The 27,955-nt window shown below is 32.4% G+C and overlaps 3 protein-coding genes across 8 annotated transcripts; 1 reads left to right on the top strand and 2 right to left on the bottom strand.

Annotated features, from left to right (window-relative positions):
• Window positions 1-6,798: 6,798 nt before the first annotated feature.
• Window positions 6,799-15,209, top strand: LOC125069970 (protein quick-to-court). Of its 4 annotated transcripts, none has more exons than XM_047679611.1 (7): window positions 6,799-6,818; window positions 6,913-7,237; window positions 10,702-10,880; window positions 11,105-12,148; window positions 12,243-12,344; window positions 12,694-12,786; window positions 13,829-15,209. In XM_047679611.1, the coding sequence occupies exons 2-7, from the start codon at window positions 7,201-7,203 to the stop codon at window positions 14,030-14,032; spliced, it is 1,659 nt and encodes a 552-aa protein (XP_047535567.1). In that variant the 5' UTR covers window positions 6,799-6,818; window positions 6,913-7,200; the 3' UTR covers window positions 14,033-15,209. The 4 variants fall into 4 exon arrangements, with proteins under 4 accessions (XP_047535567.1, XP_047535565.1, XP_047535568.1 ...); XM_047679609.1 differs by having other exon boundaries at window positions 10,612-10,880; XM_047679612.1 differs by lacking the exon at window positions 12,694-12,786 and having other exon boundaries at window positions 10,612-10,880.
• A 1,011-nt stretch (window positions 15,210-16,220) lies between these two features.
• LOC125069969 (protein smoothened) lies at window positions 16,221-27,436 on the bottom strand. 3 transcript variants are annotated; one of them, XM_047679606.1, is made up of 11 exons: window positions 27,320-27,436; window positions 22,737-23,400; window positions 22,308-22,521; window positions 21,990-22,110; window positions 21,823-21,901; window positions 21,195-21,419; window positions 20,841-21,042; window positions 20,384-20,557; window positions 19,227-19,430; window positions 18,183-18,321; window positions 16,221-17,955 (listed from the first exon to the last, which is right to left on the bottom strand). In XM_047679606.1, exons 2-11 carry the CDS (start codon window positions 23,398-23,400, stop codon window positions 17,689-17,691), a joined length of 2,289 nt encoding a protein of 762 aa, XP_047535562.1. In that variant the 5' UTR covers window positions 27,320-27,436; the 3' UTR covers window positions 16,221-17,688. The 3 variants fall into 3 exon arrangements, with proteins under 3 accessions (XP_047535562.1, XP_047535564.1, XP_047535563.1); XM_047679608.1 differs by having other exon boundaries at window positions 18,183-18,303; XM_047679607.1 differs by lacking the exon at window positions 27,320-27,436 and adding an exon at window positions 24,218-24,354.
• On the bottom strand, window positions 24,517-27,456 carry LOC125069968 (pre-mRNA 3' end processing protein WDR33). The gene is made up of 2 exons (XM_047679605.1): window positions 27,320-27,456; window positions 24,517-27,235 (listed from the first exon to the last, which is right to left on the bottom strand). Exon 2 carries the CDS (start codon window positions 27,216-27,218, stop codon window positions 24,642-24,644), a length of 2,577 nt encoding a protein of 858 aa, XP_047535561.1. The 5' UTR covers window positions 27,219-27,235; window positions 27,320-27,456; the 3' UTR covers window positions 24,517-24,641.
• Window positions 27,457-27,955: the final 499 nt, after the last annotated feature.

Raw genomic sequence — 27,955 nt, 5'->3', positions numbered from 1 at the left:
ATGGACCTTTCATAAAGCCTGCAGTTCCTGAGGTCCAGAGTTTATATGTTAAATCGAGCCAACAAAAAATATTTTTAGTTTTTCATAAAGACGTACGCGACGTTTTTTACATACATAATAACTGAGGTGCTTACTTTCTTTGCTTTAATGAATTTTGGCCGACATTATAAAAATATATATTAATAAAACTCAATTTGAATTACATCCTAATGGTTGAATAATTGTTATTGTACAAATTTAGTACATACATCCGTCAGGGTAGGTACCACCCTCATCGTCACGGTAGCATGCGAAAGCGATCCCGTGGCGCTCACCGATGAGACGGAGAGGGTACCGCTGGTTTTTTTGTGGGTATTCCGGTGTGCCGCCAACGTCTTGGGCACTAGCAAGTCCCACATAGCCCCCCCCCCCCCCACTTCCACGTGGGGGAAACGCGTAACGCGTTTTTCGCGTACCACCCTCATTATATATTCTACCGGCAATACTTAGTATTATTGTATTTCGCTTTAAATGATGAGTGTAACTACAAGCACAAGGGACATAACATCTTACGTCCCAATGTTGGTGGCGCATTGGTGTGATGTAGGCTAAGCAACTTGCGTAAGGTGATAGTGTTTAAATTGACTATCAATAAGTAAGTGTAATGTCTCTATATTTGATAAAGGAATTTGAATTTGAGTTTAAGGAATGGTTATTATTTCTTACAGCATCAATGTCTATGGGTGGTGGTGACCACTTGTCATCGGGTGGTCCACTTGAACGTCCGCCTACCTATTACAAAAAATAAAAGAATAATAATAAATAATCGAAAACTACAAATTCAATTGATATGCAATTTTTACATAAAATTAATTAAACATAGGCCATATTACTATATAATATAGGTTAATATGTTGTATATTATTTTAGTTATGTTTTAGATCAGTTAGCGAATGGTTTAGTCTCATTGTATAGAAATAATCAGGCTAAAGTCATTGTTTTACCCGTACGAAGTCGGGACGGGGAGCTATTAAGAGCATTATTGATTATCACCATTTTGAAAAATGGCAAATAACAATGCTGTGATTTAAACGAAAAGCTCACTGACCGTGACAATTAAGCGAGCTAGAGTTTTGCCGTGAAATGATATCTACAACTTGAACCGTGGAAATGTGTCGAATTCGATAAAGGCGGTAAATTGGATGATAAAAAAGATTTAAAAGTCAAATCAAAGTTAATACTGTTAGTAGATTAAACCAATTACGTACACATGCAAGTTGCTAAATCAGCTAGTTAAGTATGGCTCAATTTACAACAGACATTTCAAGACTCTTTGCAAGGTTGGTTCATTAAAAGATGTAATAAATACAATATGAGAGACTAAAGCAAGAATTGAAGAGTAGAATATCATCGGCTCATAAATTGAGAAATATTTCATTTCAAGTTGACGATGAATGGCCCGATGACGATGACGATGAACTTTTACTACAATAAAAGGCCTCGACGCTTTTATTGTAATAAAAATGGGCATTTGATTAAAAATTGTTGGTACAAGAAAATAAATGTTGAAAAGCAGCTTTTTCAGCTAGGAATCTGAATGATTGTATAAACTGGTACATACTCGTAGACTCTGATGTAACAGCTCATATGATTGTGAACAAAGAATGGTTAGAAGATCAGATGGCTCCACCTGTTCAAGAGATAAGAATAGGTGACGAGAAAATTCTAACCGTTGTAAGTATATGTTACCATACAAATACTTGCATTGGATGGTTGCAATAAAGGAATACAAATAAGGTATGTGTTATATACCATTATTGTCAACAATTTCCTTCGATCAGCCTGTAATTTATAGGTACATCTAAATCATACATATTAAAAACTTACAACTATGTTACACTTAAAACAAATTCTTAGGTCTGATATGGATAAAAGTTACACACCATTTGCTTAAAAACTTATTGTCTATGTTTTTAATGAACTAAACAATTTAATAGCTAATACGATATCATAGAATCTAAATAAAACATTACATAGACAAATAAAATTAAAACAAAGAATCTAAGAATAAATATTAATATGAATTAAAGTATTAATTGTTCGTAATTTTTTTTCATAAATTTAGGTAAAACATCAAAAAAAGTCAAGTTTCGCAATTTTAGAGCAAATGTTGTTAAAATCAGAACAAAGTCTGTTTATAAGACTATGACCGACATTTGAACGAGAGACCGTCTCTCAAATGTTTGAAATATACACAATAAAAATTTAACTCGATATATTTTTAACAAAAAATATATAATAAATGTTCTATTAGTATCCACATCAATGCTTCTGTCAATATAATTTGATAAGAATATATTTCATCAATAAATATTCTACATAATCAATTTGCATTCATTTCATTACTCAACAGATGCTATCTGAGTCTGATGGCATAAGAGTCTTTAATAGTTCGGTCGAATAAGCTCGGTCAGAAGGCCATTATTTATATTAGCATCAATAATATTACTGTACAATGTAAATTACTTTCGTTATGATGCTTTTGCCTGTGAACTTATCAATGCTTACTTATTAATCAAAAATAAAATTGATTACTTTTATTGCAACAGTAATTAGTCGAATGCGTGAAAAGAACAATGACCGTTTTGTAAATAAAATTTCTCATATTTTTACAATACTTTACCTACACTCTTGTTGGTGTACGTCGGGACATTTCGGTTAAAAAAGTATGATATCTACTAACGTCCCAATATGGCGTCATGGCGGCTGACTTGATGACATAAATAGGAAGCTAAATTTATATATATCGAAAAATACTCTACCATAATATATACTATAAAGGAGAGTGATTATCTAGAGAGGTTATGCTTGCCAGCACGCATCACAGGAATTAACACTCAGACATGAGAAAAAAAATCGTTAGATAGCCTGTTTATTGAGGAAGCTTCTAGACTATATACTAGGGAGCGGAGCAATGACCTTAAATAAGATACATTTGTACTTATCGTGTACACGAGACAGGCATGTATAATCTAAATTAAAACAGCCAGTCAATGCCAATCTTTAAAATGTTATTAGGTATTACAAGGTAAAACAAAATGCAGTTACTCAAGACCTTAGTTGCAGACGTTTTAAAAGTTAGAGAAATATTATTACCGTCTGACCTTATTGCATCCTCACACGAATTTCATGTACATATACAATTTTAAACAAAAATAAACGATAAATGCATACACAAATAAAAATAATATTACGTACCTACTTAACTAAAAAAAAACTGTCTGTCTGTTAAAATTTAACAAATCTAATTATAGAGTATACGAATTAGAATATGATATACGAAAATAATAAGGATGTTATACAACCTAGGCCATTTTTAAAACAACCCCTAACGTTAACTGTTAAAATGTATTCAGGTAGGGAGAAAATTCTTAAATGACTTTTTATATTGTTATAAACGCATTCAGAAATAATTGTTATTAAAAGTTTATACAAATTGTAACCATTTTTTTGCATATGGTAAAGTATATAAATACACTTTAAATAACTTTAAGCACAGATACACAATAAGGTCACTGTCAGATAAGACAGTGGCTAAGATACGGTCTGACTCACGCACAAGCTCATCTGCATGTTGTTGTAGAGTCGAACAAAATAAAACATACCTAATGCCGTGTTTACATCGGCCCAGTCGCTCGATCGAGTTTCATAAATATGTTTAGTTATATAATTATATACAAATTATGTTCCTATGTCTAATTATAGAAATGAGTAACAATGCCTTCTTTATTACGTAATAACTGTTTCAATTTGAAAATAACACATAAGTCGAATATGTAACAATCTATGATAACTTTGTCAAAATTAAATGTGAATAAAAGTCAAATCACTTTAAAGTTATTATTATTGAGCCTAGAAAGAAAAATAATCGTTTCGTAATTTACCATTCCGGAAATATAATTAAACTTATGAAACACGTTGCTAACGATTCGTTATTGTATTAACACTTGTATATGAAAAATAAGGCTTTGAGTATACTTATAGCAATTCACAATAATTTTCTGAAACATTTGTATTAAGAAATGAAAAATTACAAGAGTAACAAAGCAATCACGTAATAAACTTATACATAATAACCTAACAGTAAGTATATAAATTCTATTTTTCTACTTTAAATAGTAAAAATGATTAGTTTATCTATCAGTTTGACGATAATAGACAATGTTAGAGAAAAGCAGTCTATTTAAAAAATAATATTTTATTATTTTTAAATAGAATTATAAAACTGTAATTACCACATTTCCCTTTTATTTCATTAAGAATGATAATGTTTTATTTAAAGTCGTAACACATAGACTTAAACAAATAATATAGACACTTCTTTTCTTAGTTAGTTTAAATATCAAGATTCTTTCTCGAAATCATTACTTCATTCTTTCGCATGCAATTACTACAGATTACTAGTCCAGATACTACGAGTAGTATAATAAAGGTATCGAAATATATTGCGTACCAAATTTTTAAGATCTAATTATACATAAACATACCATGTATGAGGTTAGAATTTACCTTATCTGATGTACTTAATTATAATTGGTCTCGTATGCACTTGCATGCAAATAAAATGTTCATACCGCTCGAGAAATCTGGAGAGAGCGTGCGCATTGAAGCAAGTAAAGGCAGGTTTTGTGTTACATCCACGTCAATACAATACATTAAGGCTGATTGGATAAGCATGAATATTTATATATTTTTGAATAACGTCTACTGCTTGCAGAATGTTCATGTTTTTACTTTTTCTTCATAAAATAAGTTGTTTCAATAAAAAGTTAAATAACGCTGTAATATTAAAATTGTTTTTTTTTTTACATAAACATCAATAGGTCTCGATTTAAGCAAGTCGAATTTTAAGATAACAATATTTTTATTATTTAGGCAAAACCCTTGTCACGTAATTTTGGGGATCTTGGTACAGAAGCAAAGAAGTATAGTGTCATAAACATCATTGTATAGTTCTAAGAAATTAATTATATATAAAAAATATTTTAAATTAACGAAAAAATGTCAACACCCTATGTCATGTTACTTGATAGCACATTTTCGCAAAATGTTTTCGTTACTCTAAATTGAACAACAAAGAAAAAAAACTCCTTCAGATTTCAAGTATGTTTGTAATATAATATAAGGCTTGACTAGGCGTTGGTAAGAGCTTAATATTTAGATGACAGTGTTACATGGTAAAATATTCGCATATAGCTAACATCACGATGTTACACAACATTAATAACGTTAAATTGCAAATGATGATGATACGTCAATTTAGACAAAGTCGTGTTTCACGTTCGAAATGATTAGAATTTAATATCGATTTTGCTGACTGTATAAATTATTTTACTTCAAAACATACTTATTTAAAACTTCATGTATTTAATAAGAAAAAAAGGAATTATTAATAGAGTAAAGCTCCATTATTATAGTATATAGAATTTATATTTCATTTTAAAAAGTATATTTATGCAATAACAATATAAATATTGAAGTTTGTATTAGTCTGTAGGTACATGAGCGCAATGTCGATCGTTTAAATCAGAGCACAAAAAGCGACCTCGCAACCAGAAAGGTTGTTGGTCCGGTTTTGAACGACTCGCTTTAAAAAAGCTTAACATTTTAAATAAAAATACAGTCATTGTTCCTTAATAGCAAAACTTATACTTTTATTCTACAAATCCTGAAAAGTGTTTATAGACTTGAATTGTCCTTGTAGCTCAAATACATTAATGTTAAATCTTTACATAATTTATTCAAATTAATAATAATATTAGGACTCTATTGTTGATCCTATTGTTATTATGTATTTACTTTATATAATTCATCTAAAATACGATATATTTTATATATACAAAAAGCAAAGCAAAATTAAATGTATAATTTGCTATTCTCTAGGAAACAATGTAGGAAAGCCATAAAAAGCGATAAAAATTACGATAATAAACACGAGAATATTTCACTTACGCGTGAGATATTAGAATTGAATAAAAACTAAAAGTTTGCGTAAGTGTTTTGCTTCACGTTAGAAAAGTATAGAAAAATAAGTATGTATGTACGTGTATCAAATTATTACAAATGAAGTGTGTTAATTAGATACCTAATACGTAATAGTAATTGCATTCGATTTACTTAATGAACAAAGCAATATTTTATTTAAAGAATTTTAATTGGTACATAAAAACTTCATCCATTTCATATGTATTTCATTTTTAAAACCATCAGGCGAATCCGTGTAGACTGAACAGAGTATAATATTAGATAACCTAATTCATTTATTACGCTATATGCTAAGTAAATGAAAATATAACTTTCCTATACGAATTAAATTTAGAAAATCTAACAGAATTTACTTCACGTATTAAACGTATTTTCATCGTTATCAGACTATGTCGTAATAATTGTAGTTAGTGGAAAAAACTGCTGCCGCCATTTCCATCCGCATTGCAACCAAATAGTGAATTTCTATTGGCTGTTTGTTTCCAAACAATACCAGCTTCGGCTTGCTGGTATTCACTAATGGTGTTTGTAACTGATATTACCTAAACCGACAAAAACTGATCATGGGCCGCTGACTCTTTGGAACTTTTAATGTCCTGATATTACAAATAAATCATTTAATTTCTATTTTTGGTTAAGATTGTATTTTAAATATGAATTTACAAAAAGTTTTATGTTTTTTTTTTACGTTCGACACTAGATGGCGATATGAACCTTCTCCTCGACCACTCACTGCGCTACTTCGCCAGCTAGAGTCAATTCCGCGTCGATTCGATTTGCTAACGTAACTTTCGGTAACAAATGTTATATTACGCAACTGTAACGTGATATACTACGTAATATTGGTTTTATTGATATACTTAACAATGGTGTTCACTTTTTTCGAAGCGATCAACTCGTGCAGTTGCGCCGTCGTAGCTACGAAGGGGCGTTAGCGACGGCACCAACTAGCGTGAATAAACATTGACCAAGCACCGCGCTCCAGCAACTTACCGCAACATTCTTAGCGTAAAAGTTAACGTGGATGGTTTACTCTATGTAATTTGCGAGGACTGGATTGTTAAAAATAAGTTACCCTATCGAAGATATTACAGTGCGAACGAATAATACGAAATACGATTTAACTTCTTGTGATGTGTGATACTGATGTTTCGACTAAAGTTTTCGCGGATCTAAATGGACATTGGAAATATTCGCGCAAGTCATAAACATAGTAAGTATAGTCAACATTTCTTTAATTTTTTTTGGCAGTCTCGCTTTATAATACAATCATTTATATTTCGAGAATTAATTTAAATTTCAACCGGTAATTTAAACAATAATAAGTATATAGTAAGTAGGTTGATATTTAGTTTTGTTATTAGGAATTAACACTGCATTTATTTATTTTTTTCATAAAAACATTTACGCAGTGTCATAATATTATTGTATTTTCAAAAATGTCAATTCCTCTGGAATTGTTTGATAATATTTTTAAAATATTGAACTTATAAATTAATAAACAAAAATACAGTTACTTAAATTATCTTGTCTCCGGCAAGAAGCCAGATACCGATTTCAAGGTCTTTTAGTAGATATATATTTTTGCAACAAATTTTTATGTAATTAAAAATAACCTTGGAGGAGCAAATGTACATTTTTTAATTTAATTAGCTATATATTTTATAACTAGAAGTACTCTTTGTTTTTACGGACATTTATTTATAAACATATTTACGTATTGTAATATTACGTAAAGCAGACTATATCCATATAACTCATACGCTTAATATTTATATGATCAATAGCACCAAAACTATTAATGACACATAGTGTTTGGTCGTTTTAATAGATTTAGTAAAGTAATAGCCGGTAATGTACCACTGATGGGCTAAGGAACCCTTACCAGTTGAGGAGAAGGCTTGGAGCTAATTCCACCACGCATCGATGCACAAACATGCAATGGAGCAGATATAGATTTAGTTAGTTTAAATTAATTTGTTTTCGGAGCAAAGAATAATAATAATGAAATATTAAAAAGTTTAAAGTACTTGGAATTATAATCAATTTTTACAAATTTAGAGTTCCGTTGGTTTTTCCGCAATGTTCCGTAAATTGTTGTATTGAATTGATTGTTGTATGGACAGAAAGTCTTTTTAAGCCGATTGTATTGGTTTGTCACTTTATACCTGTACTATATACTTAATTGTACGCTTGTATGTGCAAACGATACGATTTCTATTAAATAATAGAGCAGCATGATGTGCACATTTGTGCTTTATTATTACCATCAATAATTTTATTAATATGTTGATGTAGTATGATTAAAAATGTAATTTAATTATTATATTTCAATTTTATATTTGGAATAAATTAACGATTTCACATACGGCTTATGAATAAAAATTATCACTATAAAATGATTTTGTTATTCATTGTTACTGCAATAATATTTTTTTATCGTTTGTAACAATACCAACAAACTTACCTCACCATAACCCTTATCTTATATATAATCTGATTGTTGTACGCGAATCCGATCAATTTTAGAATTTTATTGTACGATTCGGTAGGTAGCAATACAATTTAAATTTACCGCTACAAAACTGAAACTAAATACCGATCCGCACGATTCGTACTTGTAAATATATAACGCAAGTAATAATTAGTTTGCGAAGTTAAATTTGATGAAATACTACAAGTAAATATTAGATTGAAATATATTGTACTTGCATAATATGGAATATGCAGAATATGAAGACTAATATATACATAACTCTTGTTTGGTTATTAATTTTCTAATATTTAAATCAAAACATTTGTATTAAAAATTCCAACGGTAGGATTTATTTAGGAGTATTTTGACCTCGTATTACAAATTACATATTATTTCGCTATGTAGTATTTGCTATAACAATTTAATAAATATAAAAGATATCTAAATTTTTAACATTACTATTATATTTTTCCACTATATTAATATAAATTCCAAAGTTACTATTGAGTTTCAATGCGTATAAAACAACAATGTTATTTTTTACAAATTTCGTGTTGTGAAGTCGATTGTTCACTCTTGCGTTATTGTCTGAGAAATATTTCTTAGCGGATTTTGCAACTTTAATTAAGTGTTGTAATAAGCTTGTAACTTACGGAGTTGGAATTAAAATTATATTACTTAGATACCAACATAACGGTGGTTTCAAAGTTATCGCAATGATTTGTAAATAGACACAACCAATTGTACACTCCTACTTAATCTTTTTATTATGCCTTAGCAAAATTTTTATATTGCTTTTTATTTAATATTATTTAGCGTATGCATTTATATTTATATCCCACTTGCACATTATTTGCACGGATAATGCTGTTTATATTTTAGCTTGTCGACAAAATAAGATTTGGTTTACTTTAGGTAAAAAAATAACTGTTCAAGACACGCGTCGTACAATTAATCTTTTAGCTGCCTCAGCTTTCGCAAAATGTAAACGTGTAAAACATAATACAAAATGGACTTCGTTGTGTGGATATGTTTCAACCTAAAGAGACACAAATTATAGTTATTAAGATTTAAAAGAGAAAAATATTTTATAGTGGCAGTCAAACCCCGTTTAACTTGATATGTGCATGACAATAATGTTATGCGTATTATTTTAAAGACATATTTTTTATCTTTAACATTGATTTTTCTCTCTCATTTACGGATTAGGAAGGTTATTTACAAAATATATTTTATTTTAATAATATAAGTCTCAGATATTCATTTTGTTACCAGTTACAAACTATTTACAAATATATAAACATGATTATGCAATTTATTACAAGAAGCAAAGAATAAAACATGAAGTCCCGACTCAGTTTCGGTCACGGTGGCTGAGCTCAAGGTATATTTGTATTTCGTGCGTATATTATATTCAGATATTAAACGATTTTCCAACTTCGCAGGAAAACGTAATGTGTACCTACTATAATTTATTATTGTTTGCAAAACAATAGTACGCACCATAATGATGCAATAACCTATATATACCTACTCTCATTCGCTATCATAATTCTATGCCTAGAAAATCCATAACGACTGAAAGGTCATGCACAAGACCATTGCTTAATTCATAGCTCTAGTTTATCTGTTTCTCAATAGCATTCATTGACTCGACTGGTAATTAGAATACAAAATGACCCCCGTTTCTGGACCTTATATGCTACCACTAGACCAATGAAACAGTTTCACACCTCATAACTCATAATATGGGTTATGTGGTCTAGAATCGTTTCATAGGTATTATTATATTTCACATTATATTGGGTATAATATTAGTGTCAATACATAATAAATTAGTGTACTAAATTTGGCCAAGAATATTTATATTGATTTTATTATCCATCTCCATGAAATTTCATTGCATTGTATGCTATTCTCAAACGATCGAAAAAAATATTGAGTAAAAACTCTTAACACTTATATATAATATTATGTATTTAATATATTTTTTTAAATTAAGTAACAGTTATATGTACTATATCTGTCTTTAATATTTATTATCTGTGAGAGTTTGTTTTGATCTTTGAATGATCTGAATTTCAATTTTTGCCATCTGTTTAATATTGCAGAACGCTACGTCAATGTGAATTAATTATATAAAATGAATAAAAATTATGGTAGAAGACTCGCCGAGTTTCAAGATGAACATTTCTGCGCAGGAAATGTCACAGGAAATTTTCGCCGCTCATCTTCACTGCGGCTGCGCGGTGAAAAAATGGTGCAGCGATCGCCTTTAACAACTAGGAAATATATTCCAATAATCACGGAAAATACACACCAGAAACAACGAAGCGATGGCTCTCGTCTTCCAGAGCCAAGCCATCGCCCACGCAGTCAAGTATGTTATACTATTTTGATCCGTGTTGCAGCCAATTAATTTACGTTGGCTACTGCACCACGCATTCTTATAATAAATCAAATATTTATACGATTTAACGTAATGAAATAACGATAATCAATGTTGTTAGGCAAAATATTGATGTAAAGTTGGAGCCAATGAATTAGCTTGTGATTTTATAAAAGTTCAATTTTAATACAGTTCCCTTATTGTTCTATTTTTAGTCATTCAATTCAAATATACAAAACAAACCAAAGAAATCCTGTTTGAAAAAGCAAGAGCCTTGCATGGACAGAAATCTGAGTATGACAGATTCAGCTCATACTCCACCTGGTTCTCCGGAAGATTTGCCTGATGATGAATCCTTGCACAGCTATGGCAGTGCAGCCACCGCTGCATCAATCGACGCTGGATATGCACCATTCAATGGTACCACTTTCAGTGGCAGGTCTATGCGATATGTGTTGCATTGTTCCTCACATGCTGGTCTAGCTGGAGAGGAGTATTTAACACCAACTCAGCGAGCTCAAAAGCAAATTCGTCGTCTTAAAAACCTTCTGAGCCAAGCAAAGAAAGACTTAGAAAAGAAAGACAGTGAAATATTTCAGCTCACAAAAGAAGTTGTCGAACTACGTCTTTACAAAGCTTCCATATTCTCACCAGATGATAAGTCAAACTCTAGTGAGATTGTTACAGTACGGGAAAACAATGGCGAAGCATCTATTGAAGATGAGAGTATTAAATGTAAGGAAAGTCATAGATCATTTGATATTATTGACAGCCCTTTATTTAAAGGGCAAACACCAACTCGGTGTCGCAATGAAATGCAAGGATCATTCACTGATTCAGGACACTTTGATGATCTCACAAATTCATCCTTACACTCAAAGGAATCAGTTCATATGTTAACCCATGATGCATCATGCATGACAGAAACATCTGACAGTGATGAAGAACGGCGCAATTTGATAGCTTATTATGACAAGAAAATAGAAGATGTTGTGAGATCACATGTGGGTGAAACACAAGAAATAAAAAAAGCACACAATGATAAAGTTGAGGCTTTGCTTCAGAAACTAGCAGATGTTAATACACGGTACTGTGAATTGTTGCCCAACTATGAACAGGCAAAGGAAAGAATACATGTTTTGGAGAAACAATTAGAGGAAGCAAGCAAACAGCTACAAGATGAAGAAGGCAGACATCGTTCTATGTATTTGCAAATGTATGATAAGGGTAGAGAAGCGGCCAAGTATGAGTTGGATAAGGTAATAAATTGTATATACAATCTTATTTTTAGCCAGAATTTAGCAACTTTTAATTGAAAAACAATTATACATAAATAATATATTAATTTTCTAGGACGCTGAACCAGAACCTAGTACTAGCCAATTGAACAGAGTTTCAGTTGAAGAGCTGTTGGAACAGTTGCAAATTACTCAGACTGAGCTTGAAAACGTCCGAGTGAGTATATAATAATGCTTTATGTATGAATTTTGCTCAAAATAATATAAGTAGATTCCTTCGCTAACTGACTCATTAGCAAAAATTCCAAATTCATAACTCCTATATTTTTAACAAAGCCCATAATTATTTAATTAGAAAATTGTTTTTTTCTGTCTTTCTTTCTATTTAAAATGCTAACACTTTCTTAGTGGTTTCTGATTCTATCATTATAAATAAAATTAAATGTGTTTATTTAAGTTGTCTATGAATTTATGAACTAATAAATCATAGTGTTGTACACCGTTTGTGTAGAGTGTGCAAGTAGTAGCAATTAACAGGAACCGCTTTAACATGTAGTGAATTACAGGACACTGCATTCACAGAGGACACAACAACAAAGTCACAAGTACTTCTAAGTGCAAAGGAGGCTGTTTCTTTATGGGTCCTAGGAGCTCGAAAGGTTGGAGTACTACAAAGAACAGACTAGTCATATTAATAAATTTAAATTTTATTTACACCTTGCTTTATTGCACAGGTCACAGTTCTTTACTGTCGTTGTATAGTTCTTATATACCCATTGAAGTATATGTAGACCATGTAGGATGTAGTGCATGTTGCTGGCAATTTAAAAAAAAGTCACTTTTAATCTTTTCATGTATTAATGTCACATAGCTAAACATATGACACATTTCACATACTAAATAATGAAATAAAAAATTCAATTCACCCACCATTGTCAATTGTATTTCTCATGCAATATGTCCTTGTAGCTTTTCAGTCACAGTATAGTTATTATTATTATATCTAGTGTAAACTTTAATGAAATATGCTGTGACTATTTATGTTGCAAAATAAATAATATATAATCCTAACCATATGTTTCATCCCTAGTATTAGTTGTTAACAAAATCATTAAATCAAAACCTAACCTGTGCTTATTAAGCTTTGCATGCTATATTTTGAAACAGCCTCTTTTGGTTATTTGGTGGAAGTACTTGGAAATTATACGAGGAGAAAGGTATAATATATATGTTCTAACAGTATTGTTTATACTGTAACAATAGAATATAAATATAGCATTGATTTGTAATAAGAACACATAGTGTATAACAACAAACAACTTATATAAAAAGAAATTCAAATAAAACGAGTTGGAATGTTTCATTTGCTATTAAAAAATTAAGCTTTCTTGAAAACCACATTAGAAAAAATAAAATATATTTTACTGATGATGTCAATAATAAATAAAAAAAATATATATAAGGAAGACCTTCTTTTTTTTGATTGGTAAATTTTAAGGCAGTTCAAATCAAAAATATTACAGATCATTTATATTTTTTCTTTTACAATAAAACTAACCACAATTTAATTTTGTTTTGTATTTTAGACATTTAGTTATTATAATTTTATTTATAGAAATGTAGATAAGTAGATAGTTACATGTATTTACAGTATGCCTTTCAGATGTGAAAAAAATCTAAAATACTAATAATCTGTTACAGGCAATGTATCGTCGCATTGTAGAGTCCCAGAAAGGCACCAAGATGAACGTAGACCCGGAGGTGACATTACAGTTTCTGAAATCGGCCATTTATTATTTCCTCACAGACCCAGAGAATCACCAAGGACATTTAAATGCTATAGAAAACATACTAGGGTTCACCGAAGCTGAAAAGAAAAATATACGCAAAGCAAGGACGACGTAAACTGCTGCAAATGTGTGATAGTTTTTAAATAGTTAATTGTTTGCCACATCGTTAGGTATAATTGTTGCATGTCCTCCGAGACTAGATAGATGATACATAAATTACAATTGGCTGCACATTATTTTACGTTACTAATAAGGTAATTCATATACATATTATATTTCCTTATACCTTCACTGTGGTAATCGTTTACAATTTATTTTTTACTAGGGATTAGGATATAGCTAAGGATTTTAAATCGAATTTATTTTTTCGCAGCTAAATTGTGATTTTTTTAAATAGTTTTTAAGCGCCAAAGAAAGCATTCCTTTATTTTGATTGTGCAATTTTGACCTTTATTTATAAGTGTACAGAGTGAAGCTTAATAGAGAATGACAATTGTTGTAAGTGTTATAATTTCTATTTTTTTTTTTTCTTATATGTTGTTTTAGTTTTCTCGCATGTTATATACTTTTATTTTGTTTTTATAAATAATTTTATTTACACATTGTAACTTATATATATGTATAGAACTTGGAAGGTTAATTTTATGTTTCACAAACAGTAGAGAATTCTTAAAAATCACCTGTCCATACGTTGCGTTACAATAAAATTAATCTTCTACAGATAGTTAACTGAAAATTTCAATCAGTTTTATCGACGTTATCTTGCCTCCTTAAAAGCTACGTCTGTGATTAGTATATTTATAAATATATTGTTGCATAATATAGCCTTATTTAATCGCTATTCCATTCTAGTGGGCATAAAAATACTGGTAATAAAATCAGCATAATACTCTTTTCAATTTGAAATTCACAGAAATGTATTACTAGATAGGAAACATTAACTTATTTTATTTTAAGGCATACATAACGAATGTTCGAACGTGTAGTTTTGTATTGCTAGTAACAAAGCTATTACATGAGCAGCATAAAGTACATCGACCATGGGATAGCATTTGCGACATTCATCTTTATTTTCTATCTTTTCTGAGCATGTCAAATTGATGAGAATTGAAGTAACATTGTTTATATTATAGTGGGATGGAAATTTGTGATTTTGCATCTTTTATTGCATAATAAAATGTCTTATTGTGTACCTGGTAACCATATAGGTACTATATACATAAGAATTGTGTGACATTTTCACTGACAGCTATAATTCTTTGTTTTAAATAAACAGTGAATGCATAATGTTATTTGAATTGTTTCATTTAACAAACTTACCAATTTTTTTTTTTGATTGATGTCTTTCTAACCAATTTCAAGAAAACAGATTTATCAAATAAACACAATTCATACAAACTATAAGTATACACAAACAAGAATATAAATAAATACATACATGAATAATTATATTTATATAATCTTACATAAAATGTAATATATGTAACCTTATATAAATACAATATATATGTATATACCCATAAATATATAGATATATCAATAACCTAAGAATTAAAAAAAAACAAATTGCTTTATAATATTAAAGCGACAAATAAAAGGCTAAAATCATATTTTAAAAAATGACTAGTGATTGAAGGTAGTGCATTCCATAGTTCAGAAGCATCAACAGTAAAGGACTTAGATTAGCAAAAATAAGTGTGGGGATAAATGGAGAGTATTTCATTTTTATTCGAGCCTGCTATTGAGTCTTAGAAGCTTGAATCGCTCTTTGAGATAGAAAGGAGTCGGACATCTTCGGACATCTCGTCAAAAATCAAAATATCACCCACACCACCTAGATGTCCGAAAATCCACAACAGCGCGATTTTTAAGACATTTTCTGCCTCTCTTGGGAACCTTCAAGAAAAGAGCGTACTCCTCCCGGTGTTGCAGATGTCCATGGGCGGTGGTAGTCACTTTCCATCATGTGAGCCTCCTGCTCGTTTACCTCTAACATAAAAAAAAGAGAAAAGATAAAATGTGAGTATTCTTGCGAAGGCGAATAGCCATTTAAAATTTTTAAATTATGTGAGCATGTTTCCAGACAGTATGAAAAGTACAGGATTCTATCGAGAAATTGAAGATAGATGTAATGATGGGGCTACAAGTTCAATAATAATAGAATGAAATAGAATAATCATTTTACGGCTAGTACAATCTGATACAAACAAAAAAAAAACTGTTAATAAAAGCATATATTATTAACAGTTTTTTATAATATTTCCCTTTATCTTAAACTAATTAAAAAAAGAAAAAGATATCTTAGAAATATTTTATTAAACTTAAATAAATGTAAATGATTGGTAAAAACATATACGCGCATAAAATTATATTTAAAGCTAGCACAGACTTACACAATATAATCATTTCTGCTTATTATTAAAAATTGCGGAAGAACTCATTTTTGTAATCTTGACAGGTTACAAAAGGCCAATTAGCACACGATTTAAATATCTGCTACTTAGCCTCATCACAATAGATGATATAAATTGTATATCACAACCATATTTTGTACAGTTGAAGTTATGATAAATTTACATATGCTTATCAAATATTAACAATTATTGTAACATTGTAAAATTCAAACACCTGAATATATTGTGGATTATTTAACTTTGAATCTAGTTAGGAATCTTAAAACGATGGACCAAATATATGGCACATATTCGTAAAGCTACTAATACAAGTTTTAATAAATATAATTGTCATGGAGCATTTGAACATTCGATATTAGTTCATATATAAATTATGATGGAATTATAATATAAAGTATTAAAAATTGTATTTTCTTTCATGCCAAAGGCATTGGAAAATCGACAGCAAAATAAATGCAAAATTGAAAAAAAAACGTAATTAACTGTTATTAAGAGATTCCAATCAGTCTTATTATTAAAAAAAATATTTATTTTACTTAATAAATCATCAGATCAAACTAAAATTACAAAAGACATAATGTAAACATACTTAATTAAATCACTTCAGCTACTATATAACCTTTGGATTAATACAAATTCACATTTGAACTATTATTGCCTTATACACTATTTATATTTAATTGTAAAAAATCAACGTCGTGTTCCAAAAATAGCAGCACTGCATATATAAAAGTAGGTTTTCATTTCATTTATTACCAATTCCTTATACTATTTTCAAAGTATATACAGTTGTCAAAAATCGAGATCAGTACAAAAATGATATGTCAGTGTTTCTTTTAAATAGAATAAAAAAAATTTAATCACTGCAAATGTATCACAATTATGTTTTTATTAGCACTGGTGCATAATATGGATACATGTTAATATTTTTGAATTAATCACTATATTATTTGATTAAATTGGCTGATAGTTTGTTAAATTATTTTGAAGATATTATATATTTTTATTTTGATATTATTAACCAAATATATATTTAGACACTCTAAACACTCAATAAGCTATCCAAGGACAGACAAGTCATATCTACTCTTTGATTTTTTAGTATATTTGATGTAATAACTCCGTAAGGAGAAATCGTGGCTTCATTTGTCATTTATTAAAGGAACCTTATTTTTTCACAAAATCAAACACACACAATTTCATAAATACACTGAGACTCAATCATGGAGGTTATATTTTGTGTAAAAAATAGACCATATATAAATATTATTATGTATCGATATCGTGCCATATCGGTTTGGATAAGTTAACAGGTCTAGTTGTTATCATTGTTTAAGATGTTAATAAAACCCTGAAGTCAATCAAAGCTAAACTTGACTTCCTCGCGAGAAGGGTCATTATTAGCCGCAACAGCTTGCAACCAGTATCGACTTATTTGACTCTCAATGGACGGAGTGCTCTCCTTGCGTACGGACGCTCGCTTTCGTTTGGCCTTACTGTGTTTGGTGCGTCGACGGCCTACTTTGGTTTTCATTTCGGCTATTTTCACTGATAGTTGGCTGTCCAGGGAGTTGCGACGGGATTCGACGGAGACGTGGCGTAAGCTGATGCTTATTTGAGAGTCCTGTACGGTTTCATTTAAAAATATATGTAGATATAAATTAGAAATAGTCATACCAAAGTTTCATATAATATTTCAAAATAGTTTTTGTGGAATGTAATCATAATCAAACACAGCATCTACTAGTGCAATCAAACACCATATAAAATTGAGATCTATACTATTTCTGTATTTCCATATTTTCAATGAGAGCAAGACAAAAGTTTCTACGATATTCTGGATTAACGTACCTGCGAGTTCCGGCGGTCGGGCGTGGAGCTGAGCGAGTGGTGGTGCGCGGGCAGCACGAGCGCGTCGCGGCGCCGCACGAAGCGCGGCAGGTTGGCGGCCCACGACGACGACAGCTCGCCGCTGCGCAACCAACATGCGCTGTTAGATCGGATAAACCCTTCTATGTCTTTGCACTTGTTTACGAATTTCAATTCAAATTGTCGGATGTGTACATACTTGAATGGGAAAATGATACACGAATTATAACATAGGGACTATTTTCTAACCACTTGACAGTATGCGCACATAACGAGTAACTTCTCTGAGCAGTCTACGAAAGGGGATATAAAACTACATTTCAAACAAATTAGTTATTTAAAGTCATTTAACAAGTTAACTTAAATATGAATCGTTACACGCTCCCTTCGCAATTACAGGACACAGGGGGTGTGAGGTTTCCGTGCGGATTTTTATCGATAGCGCCCAATCGAGCAATGTCCAGGAAGTATTTCCCCCTCTAAATGAATTAAAGTAAACTGCGGGTGATTTTTATTTTATTTTGATTACATTTTCTCATTCATTATATTTGTAGTTATAGCCAATCTTACAATAATATTACAGATCTTTTGGCAAAAGCTACAGTTTTAAGATCACAATTGTATATAAATTACTTTACTTACTTACTTATTCTATTGTATATTAAAACTTACCTATAACGACAGTTATATATGAGAAATCGTTTCTAAACGTTGTTTTTGCACTAAATATATATAGAATTCCATTGACTGCTGAGAGTAGTTAAACTTTCGCAAAGATAATTGACTGTCAAACTAGAAACTAATAATACTTTTCTTTCTGTCCATAGTGCCTTAAAAACTTTTAATAAGTCAAATAGTATGGATACTAGTGCTCGGTATAGTATAACTTACTACTACATCCTATTACATCTTTAAAAACAAAAGATTACAAATTTCTTTTAACTCTGATGGAGTATAGGAATCGTCACACATCGTGACTATGACAATTTGAACTTTTAATTGGTCATAAATGTTTAAAATAGATACCTTTCGTGTTTGGCATCGTCGGGGTAGTCAATGGGCGACGTGTTGTCCAGACAGAAGCCCACGGGGTCCTGCCGCGAGCCGCCCAGCGAGATGGACAGGCGGCCGCGCGTGATGAACTCGTTGCGGCGCTTGTAGGCGCGCGCGATCAGCTCGTGCTTGCGGGCGCGCCGGGTCATGTCCGCTTCCACTGAGCACCCGCACTTTCTGTGAGTGTAACATTTATTCTAAAATTTGTTTTGACATATCTATGTTAAATTTATATTTAAGTATACAATCATCGGAAATTATTCCACTTTTTTTAGTAAGTATCATAAACGGAGGAGAATTTGGTATTGTGCTATAAATAAATACGTAAAAAAAATGACATATTGTATATATTTGGTAGGATCCATTCTTGCCGAGCACCAAAATAATTATAATGTGATGCTTACGGAAACGGTGGTCGAGAATCGTGTATTCTACAGACACCACACAACTCAACAAGTATATATAAATAAAGGATTTATTTTATATTTTTTATTTATATCATCAAGAATTTATTCCAATGGCAGGAGAAGTAAAAATAAGCAAAATCGATAATTACATATTCCTTGCAATATACTAATAAGTTGCCATTACAAACAGATAAAACAGGCAGTACATAATTTCCTTTTTAATTAACTATTTATTAGCTCTACCCTATTCTAATCCAAGTAGTCGAAATAAACTTATCTGGGATTTCTATCTGGAATTCGATTATAGCTCACTTATATTATACACTGCAGTTCTTGACTAATAAATCTTTATATATAATGCAACACTATTCCACTTTAATTTTCCATTACATTTTTGATAATTTCATATTAATTTCAGAAAATTTCATAATTAATATTATAGATTAAAATCTTAGCCAATTATATAGTCTCAATTTCATAATTGTTTATATTTTCTCTTCTCTTGTGGTCGGAATAGACTATAATAAATCTATTTTAATTTTAAAGTTCCGATGTAAGCTTTGACTTTTAAATCGCTACCTTTAACGAATCAATAAAGAGAAATAGCACAGATTACTTAGATCTCGATCAAAGATGTCATATCGATTCGAGGTCAGAGTATGTATCCTATGTTTACTTATGAGGCAATCGTAATCCCCACGAGCTCGCTCCAAAGGCACTCACTTGGCCATGTACCGTCGCCAGGCGGCGGCGGCGGCCGGCGTCCACGTCCACGACGCCATGAGCGCGCCGGCCGCGAAGCAGCACAGCAGGCGCAGCTGCAGCACCGACACGGACGGCCGCGCGCCCGCGCCGCACTCGCGCGCCGCGCCCTCCTTCAGCGCCTCCAGCCGGCAGCTGCGGGCGGTGCGGTTACGAGAATAACTCTTAGTGGTCGATATGATCGCCTCCACGTTCGATGGAGGAAATTAAAAAGTAGCACTACATATTACAAGAATAAACAGTTTAAACTAAACTTAAAGGACACGTGAACACGACTGAGGGGAAATAATTACTGTAATACGACATCGTTGTTATAAACGTGCTGTAGCTAAAATGTTTATTCGAAAATGGTGAAGCGCTTCGAATGACGATGCCCTCGACTAGGCCGGAACGATCGTTTCAAAGTACATCGACTTACATGATATCTTTCTTAAAGGCTTCCTTCCAAGACTCCGCGTTACGGAACTCGTAGACGTGGCAGGCGAAGGTGACGCAAATGAAGACAGCAACTAGGGCAGCGGTGAGCGAGCAGCGTGTGATAGTTTGACGAATTTTATTTGCAGCCCGAGGAGATATCACGTCCTTACTGGAGACACGCACTGCTACCAACGAAAACACACCTGAAAGCAAAGTAATTATTTTAATATTAGATTTGAATTAAAAAAAAAATAGGCTTGTACCATTTAGTCAAACAATCATTTATTATAAGTAGCATTGGCAAATGGGATATTTACTGGTTTATTTCTTAGACATTAAACTATATCAAATTTACCTCTCAGTAAAAAATATCCTCCTAGTAGCAGAACGATGGAAAGTGGGGCCAAAAGCATAGCCGCTCTCATGGGATGGTTTACATAACCGACGAAACAAACTCCAGTCACACTATTCCCATCGACTTCTCCGAAGGCCATCGTCGTTATGGTTAGGATGAGGGGCAAAGACCAAGCCACGAGATGAAAATAGGCCGCTTTCTTGTCAATTCGGTCTTGAATTTTACCTACGGAATATTTAAATAGCTATAAACTTGTAGTAAAGATTTAATAAGAAATAAAAAATACGCGATTTTGTTTTTTTTTGTATTATGATTTGTAGTTTGTCACTTCTATTAACAATTTAAGTATTCATTTGAATTCCTAGCATTCTATCAATGCGTCGCCAACCATGAAAATGTGTATACCATTTGTAAGTGCAATTTCTTTGGTTTACTCATCCTTCAAATCCTTCTTTATATTACTGTGCTCCGGGTACAGTAATATAAAGCAATTTTGTTTGTCTGTAGAATGCCCGATGATTGGTAACGTAAAATTACCAACCAACCAACACTGACTTTGTTAAACCATATTGTGACATAAATGTGCAAATATCAAGCTTAAAGAAACAATATAAATAATCAAACTCACCCAGTGCTCTAAAGCTCATGTGCCACGCGTAGGTGAATATTACAAACCAAACACAAGCTGCGATCATAAAATAATATACCTGGAAATAATATTAAGGTCAGTGTCAAGAAACTGGATTTTAAATAAACTTATCTCGAATAGTTAATATTATATAGAAATTAACTTACCAAAACGAAAACGACAACACAGGACAAATTTTCTTCAGCTGAAGGTTCACCTTGTCTCCGGGTCCCATCCTTTGAACAAACTATGTCGTCTCTCGATCCTACACCAAACTGCACCAACCAACTAAGGACAAGAAGAAAGATTTTTTCCTCACTTCCCTATTATTTCATGTAGTGGAGATAAATATTGAATACAACTAAAAGTATTCTAAATACTGATAAAAGATCTATACACAATCATTTATTGTTAAATGAAATATTATCCATCTAATAATATTGACTTAAACACCACGACTCCGCGCGTATTTCAGTCCAACGTACCCCATGGAGGCGACGGCGAAGCAGACGTTAATGTAGAAGATGACGAGCGCGGGGTACTTGTTGGCGCTGCGCCAGTCGATGAGGAACGTGGCCACCGTGAGCAGGTTGAGCGCCAGGCACGCGCCCGCGCCCCACGCCACCAGCCGGTGGATCTGCTGGTGCTCGTCCTCCGTGTACAGCGGGTCGCGGCACGGCAGCCCGCAGCCCGACACGCCTGCGCACCCGCGACTATTAATACACTACTCCACTCGAGGATAACATTCATAAAAGAAACGCTTGGATTAGGGTGTAGGTTGTGATTTTTTGTGAAATGTTACATTTTTTACCCTACAACTCAATTACAGATTGAACATACCGAAGCGACACTGAGTGTGCAGCTGGTGAAGACTCTATCAAAATATACTATATGTTCGGAACTCAAAAGTATACCTTCATAAAAATGCAATTTCTTGTCGGTGTGTATTAGGGGCGGTAGACATTTCCCCGTGGTGTTGAATTTCATCTCTCTGGCTGCATTTTCACATTTAGGCGGAAACAGAGTAGCGTTGCATTTTAGGAAAGACGGAAAGTAAGACGTGTTGTACAGTATAGAGCATGGTTCCATTGTAATTTTGCACATTTCATATGAGGGTAAATGAACCATATCTTGATCCAATATTCTTTCGCAATTCGGCATAAATGTTGCACAGAGCAAGGGTTGTATGACGGCCCAACATTTTGGCACATTTATTAATTCCCTGTACAATTCCAACTGATTCTGTATTTGGTATTGACTGTCGTAAAACGTGAGACGTACACTAGTTCTGTTATAAGGTAACTTTACTCCCAGGCACGTGGTTTTATTGAGTGGTTCACACTGAGCTCTTCTTACGCAGCTGTTGAGTTTTATCTCTCTTTCTGGAAACCATTGTGTACCCTTCTCTGATTTTATCAATTTATAATTAGGTGTCCCTTCGATTGCTTCAAGACGAACAGTAGTATTTTCGCTGGTGCCTGATGTAGTCAGAGCATTTTTATCACCGCCATTGTCGTACTGACTCGCCCAGCATAATGATATCGAAACCAGCCAATACAGCCATTGGGCGATGTTCATCTGAAACAAATGATACTGTGTTGACTTGCAAATTTTTAAAGAAAATTCAGGGAGAAAAAAAAAATAAAAAAATTAAACTACATTTTATTTCTTAATTTTTCTTTATTTATGTAGGTAAGGGCGATAGCAAATGAAACCCTGTGATATTTCATAAATTTATTCCTCTACAAAATTACGTAAATTAATCGAAACCACTTAACACGACGTATATTTTTTAGTCCAAGGATGGAAAGGGCAGGAACGGATATTTAGCCAGTACAAATACTTAGCTGCTGTTGTATTAGACTTTAATAAAACTAACTCAATGATTTTATTGATAAAATAATCTAAGACCGACATTTAACGACCCATTATTATCCAAATGAAAAAAACTAATAAAGTATTTGTAATTCCCAAAGCCCATATCAAATATAAATAAATAATAAACATTTGTATCCTAGACCATACATTTTTTTATAATTTACATGTAGGTATTAAATTTTTAAAATATGCATTACATAATATACAAAATAATTATACTAAAACTTGTTATAATTTTTTTTTTTTGTGTATAATTTTCCTACCCATGCTTACATATCAGTACAAAAGATATATTGTTATACATCGAAAATAATTACATAGGAAAAACCTATACTGGCTTTTTAGGCTGAAAGGGATATACCTTGGACATTTTGTTTGTATAATTTATTTAGATAACTAATTTTAACATTTTATTTTATCCCACATAAACAAAATGTTAGAGGTTCTAAAATATATATATTTTTTTATAAATAATATCTTTATTTATTGACAGTAACAAAAAATACCAAATTCTTACTATAAGTTTGATGTCAAACGATGAGCAGGAACACTATGGAGTTTTCTGTGAAGACCTTTAACATTTGCTCCTTTTCATCAGGACTTGTGTGTTCTCTTTAAACCAGACATTACCTGTTATCAAATTAAAAAAATAACATAAAAAAAAGTATCGATATTATAAAATATTCCATTATTGAAACTAATGAACTCACCACTTTCTCCTCATAAAGAAAAGGTACCTGTAGATAAAACTAATAATGTTTTTTTTTATTTTATATATATTTTTTTATTCAACTTACGGAAATAAAATACAAGCTGTAAATAAAAATTATGTACAACCTTTTTATTCACCAACACTTTTAATCTTTTACACTTAACACTCATTACCTATCATTCAAATGAATTTTCGAAAGTCAGCGCAACATGCATTTTGAGATTTAATCTTAATTAGGTTGTTTTCCACCTCTTCTAAACTGCCTATTGGCACCAACACCTCGGCGAATCCAAGATGTGCCACGTTGAGGACCACCTCTCCGAATTATGCGACCACCAAATCCATTCATTCCTCGACCTCTGCCTCTATCTTGACCCCTTCCACGATCAAGCCCTCTACCTCTATGTTGACCTCTATCGGGGCCTCTGCCTCTGAAACCACCAATCCATCTCTGATTCCTTCCGTAACTATCATTATCACCATTATCATTATCATTGTAGTTCTCCTCCTCATAATTGTTCTCATAAGACCCATCCTCATTATAATCATCATTATCTTGGGAATATGACTGATTACTGTCATATCCACTTTCATAATGCCCTTTATTAAATCCATTGTCAGGAAAAGGTGGGCGTTGATTCATATTACCCATTGGAGGCATGTTATTCATGGGTGGCATATTGCCCATTGGAGGCATTGTACCCATTGGTGGCATACCTCCCATTGGTGGCATTCCTGGAGGAGGCATATGCATGGAGTGCATCGGAGGACCATGAGGAGGCATAGGTGGTCTCATATTCATTGGGGGTCTTAACAAACCCATCGGTGGCATTGGACCCATTGGCATCATATTATTTCTTTCAGGTCCATTGTCATAATTATTGTAATCTTCTTGATTTTGTTCACTTGTTTCCATTTCATTATCGAAGTAATCTTCTTTTTCATAATCATTCTTATCTTTATTTTCTTCATCTGCTGTTTGATTTTCATCATCATTATTTTCTTGAGTGGGATATTCAAATGGAGGGAAGTTATCATCATCAGCATCTTCTTCCAAGTGTGGCATCATGTCATCTAAATCTTCGATTTCACCTGTAGCTATATATCTTTTTAATGATATTGGACCTTCTGAAATAGCTTTTTCAAGTTTTGATCCTGGTTCTACTGGAATGAGTTTACCATAAATAAAAATAGCTGTAGGGTTAAGCTGTTGGAGTGGCACAGCACCAGCAACAGACTCCACTAAAGCTTGTGTTAAAGCTTCTGTTGCAGCATCATCTGCTGTTGGACCATGATTCCATTGAGCTTGGAAATTTCTTGGAATAGGTTTACTGTAAGGCACTTTCTTCACCTTCTTTTCAAATTCCATGGGAATAAATGTTGTGTCTAAGTCTAAACCTGGAATAACTTTATCTGTATCAGAAGAGAATATTTCAACTTTATCTTCAGGACCCATTCCAGGTATTGCGGCTGGTTCTTCCAAATCTTGATCGTCTTGCACTCCCGGAGGTAATGTATTAAGATTATATTTGTCTCTCATTTGATCACCTGGACGATTACGAGTCCAAAATTTTGATGTGTGATCATTAGATCCTGAACATAATATGTGACCAAGAGGATGCCATGCCATCGTCCAAACTATTGATTCATGAGCACCTTCTATACATCCCACTTCTTTGTCAGTACCTACATTCCAAAATAATATTGAACCATCAGAACCTCCAGAACAGAATAATCCCTCATGATTTGGGTGCCAAACAACACTAGATGCTTCTTTTTTGTGACCTCTAAATATTTGTAGTTCAGTTCCTAGCTTACGAATATCAAACAACTTTAACAAGTGGTCACGAGATGCAGTTATGAGCCAGTTACCATTTTCATTCCATTTTAAATCCATCACTGTAGATTTATGAGCATGAAGAGTTGATAAAGCTGTTCCAGACTTAGGATCCCATAATTTTATAGGTTGCTGATTATCTTTACTACCAGAGACAATGAGAGCTTTAGTGGGATGCCACTGTACACATTTAACATCAGCTCCATGACCTCTTAATATTCTTTCTTCCTGACATCTATAAAAATCAAATATACGCAATGTACCATCATCAGAACAAGTGACTATTTTAGCATCACTGGGACTAAAACTTATTCCTCTTACTGCTTCTTTATGGGCTTGATACATTTTAACATTGTTCATGTTACTTTGCCAATATTTGATAAAACCTGAATGATCACCAGTAACCATCCAACCTTCTCCGTGAGACCAAACCATTGACCGAACTGGTGAATCATGAGCTTGCAAAATAGTTTCAAAATTAAATGTTAATCCATTCCATAAAGTAAATTCTCCAGATGAAGCTCCTGTTATCAATCTGCGTCCCTCGGGTGTCCATGCCACAGCAAAGATTGGACATCTCATCTTATTCGTAGCAGTCTTAACAAACCGAGTCGTAACAGCATTTATTGGGTTATCAGGATAAGAAGGTGGCGGTAATAGGTCAGGAGTATACATAGCATCTGGTTGCAACGCGTGCCTGTCCCGCCAGTCTCGCTGCCAAACACGACATTCTAAAGCCTTTATTATTGCAGAATTATAATCAACCGTTTTTCGCATTACTGATTTACGCAAACGTTTACCATCAAAGTCGTCTTGAGTCATATTTAGGGGACCCTGAGGCGGGAATCGCATTTGATAGTTGAAAGGCCTAAAGTTATGGCGAATGTTGTTACGACCGGGTGGGCCCATTGGGCCACCCATGCCGGGTGGAGGCATCCCCATATTCGGAGGAGGGTTTCCAAAATCCATGTTTAAGACTTCGATACCTAATTAGAGAAATATTTTTATTACAGTTACGGTATCATCTTAATTTTAGCACTCATTTTAGGTATGCATCTATGATTTCTTACCTTGTTTTCAGAGGAGACGGTTTGCCATTATACACGCTTGATTCACAACCACACTTGAAGGATAATAACTTAAGACACTAAGATGAAAGAATATTTGGAAAATTAACACAATGTAAATAACCTAAACTATTAGGAATAGCGGAATGCTACCGAAAGTTAGACAGCCAACGAACCAAGCCAGCCATGTTTATTTCCATAGATTATAATGAGTTAAATAACATAAACAAACAACAGACTAAATATGTTAGAGGGGTTATAAAAGATTGTCGCTGGAAATCAAAAATGCTCGGCTACCGATCAAGATACCAAACAATAATTTTCGAATCTTTGACTTTCTATTTTTTTATGTGAAATAAATAAATAAATCTGTATTTGTTTCTCTATATGCTAAATTATCTTTGTTTGAATTAGCAAATTAAATTATAATATTGTTCTGATTCTTCCTTAGGAAACGTTTTATTCATTTATATTCCTAAATAATAAAGGTTAATTTCTGTACACTATTTGTTAATGAAACGTTATAAATAAAAACACTAGTTTAATTACTGACTAATGCATTTTTTTTTATCTTTCGATTATTTTTTATAGATAGAGTACGATATATCTCTTCTAAATTGTTTTTGAAATTATTCAATA

Source organism: Vanessa atalanta, chromosome 16 (genome assembly GCF_905147765.1).
Source record: "Vanessa atalanta chromosome 16, ilVanAtal1.2, whole genome shotgun sequence".
In the NCBI taxonomy this organism is placed as follows: Eukaryota; Metazoa; Arthropoda; class Insecta; order Lepidoptera; family Nymphalidae; genus Vanessa; species Vanessa atalanta.
This window is presented reverse-complemented; position numbering and strand designations above follow the sequence as displayed.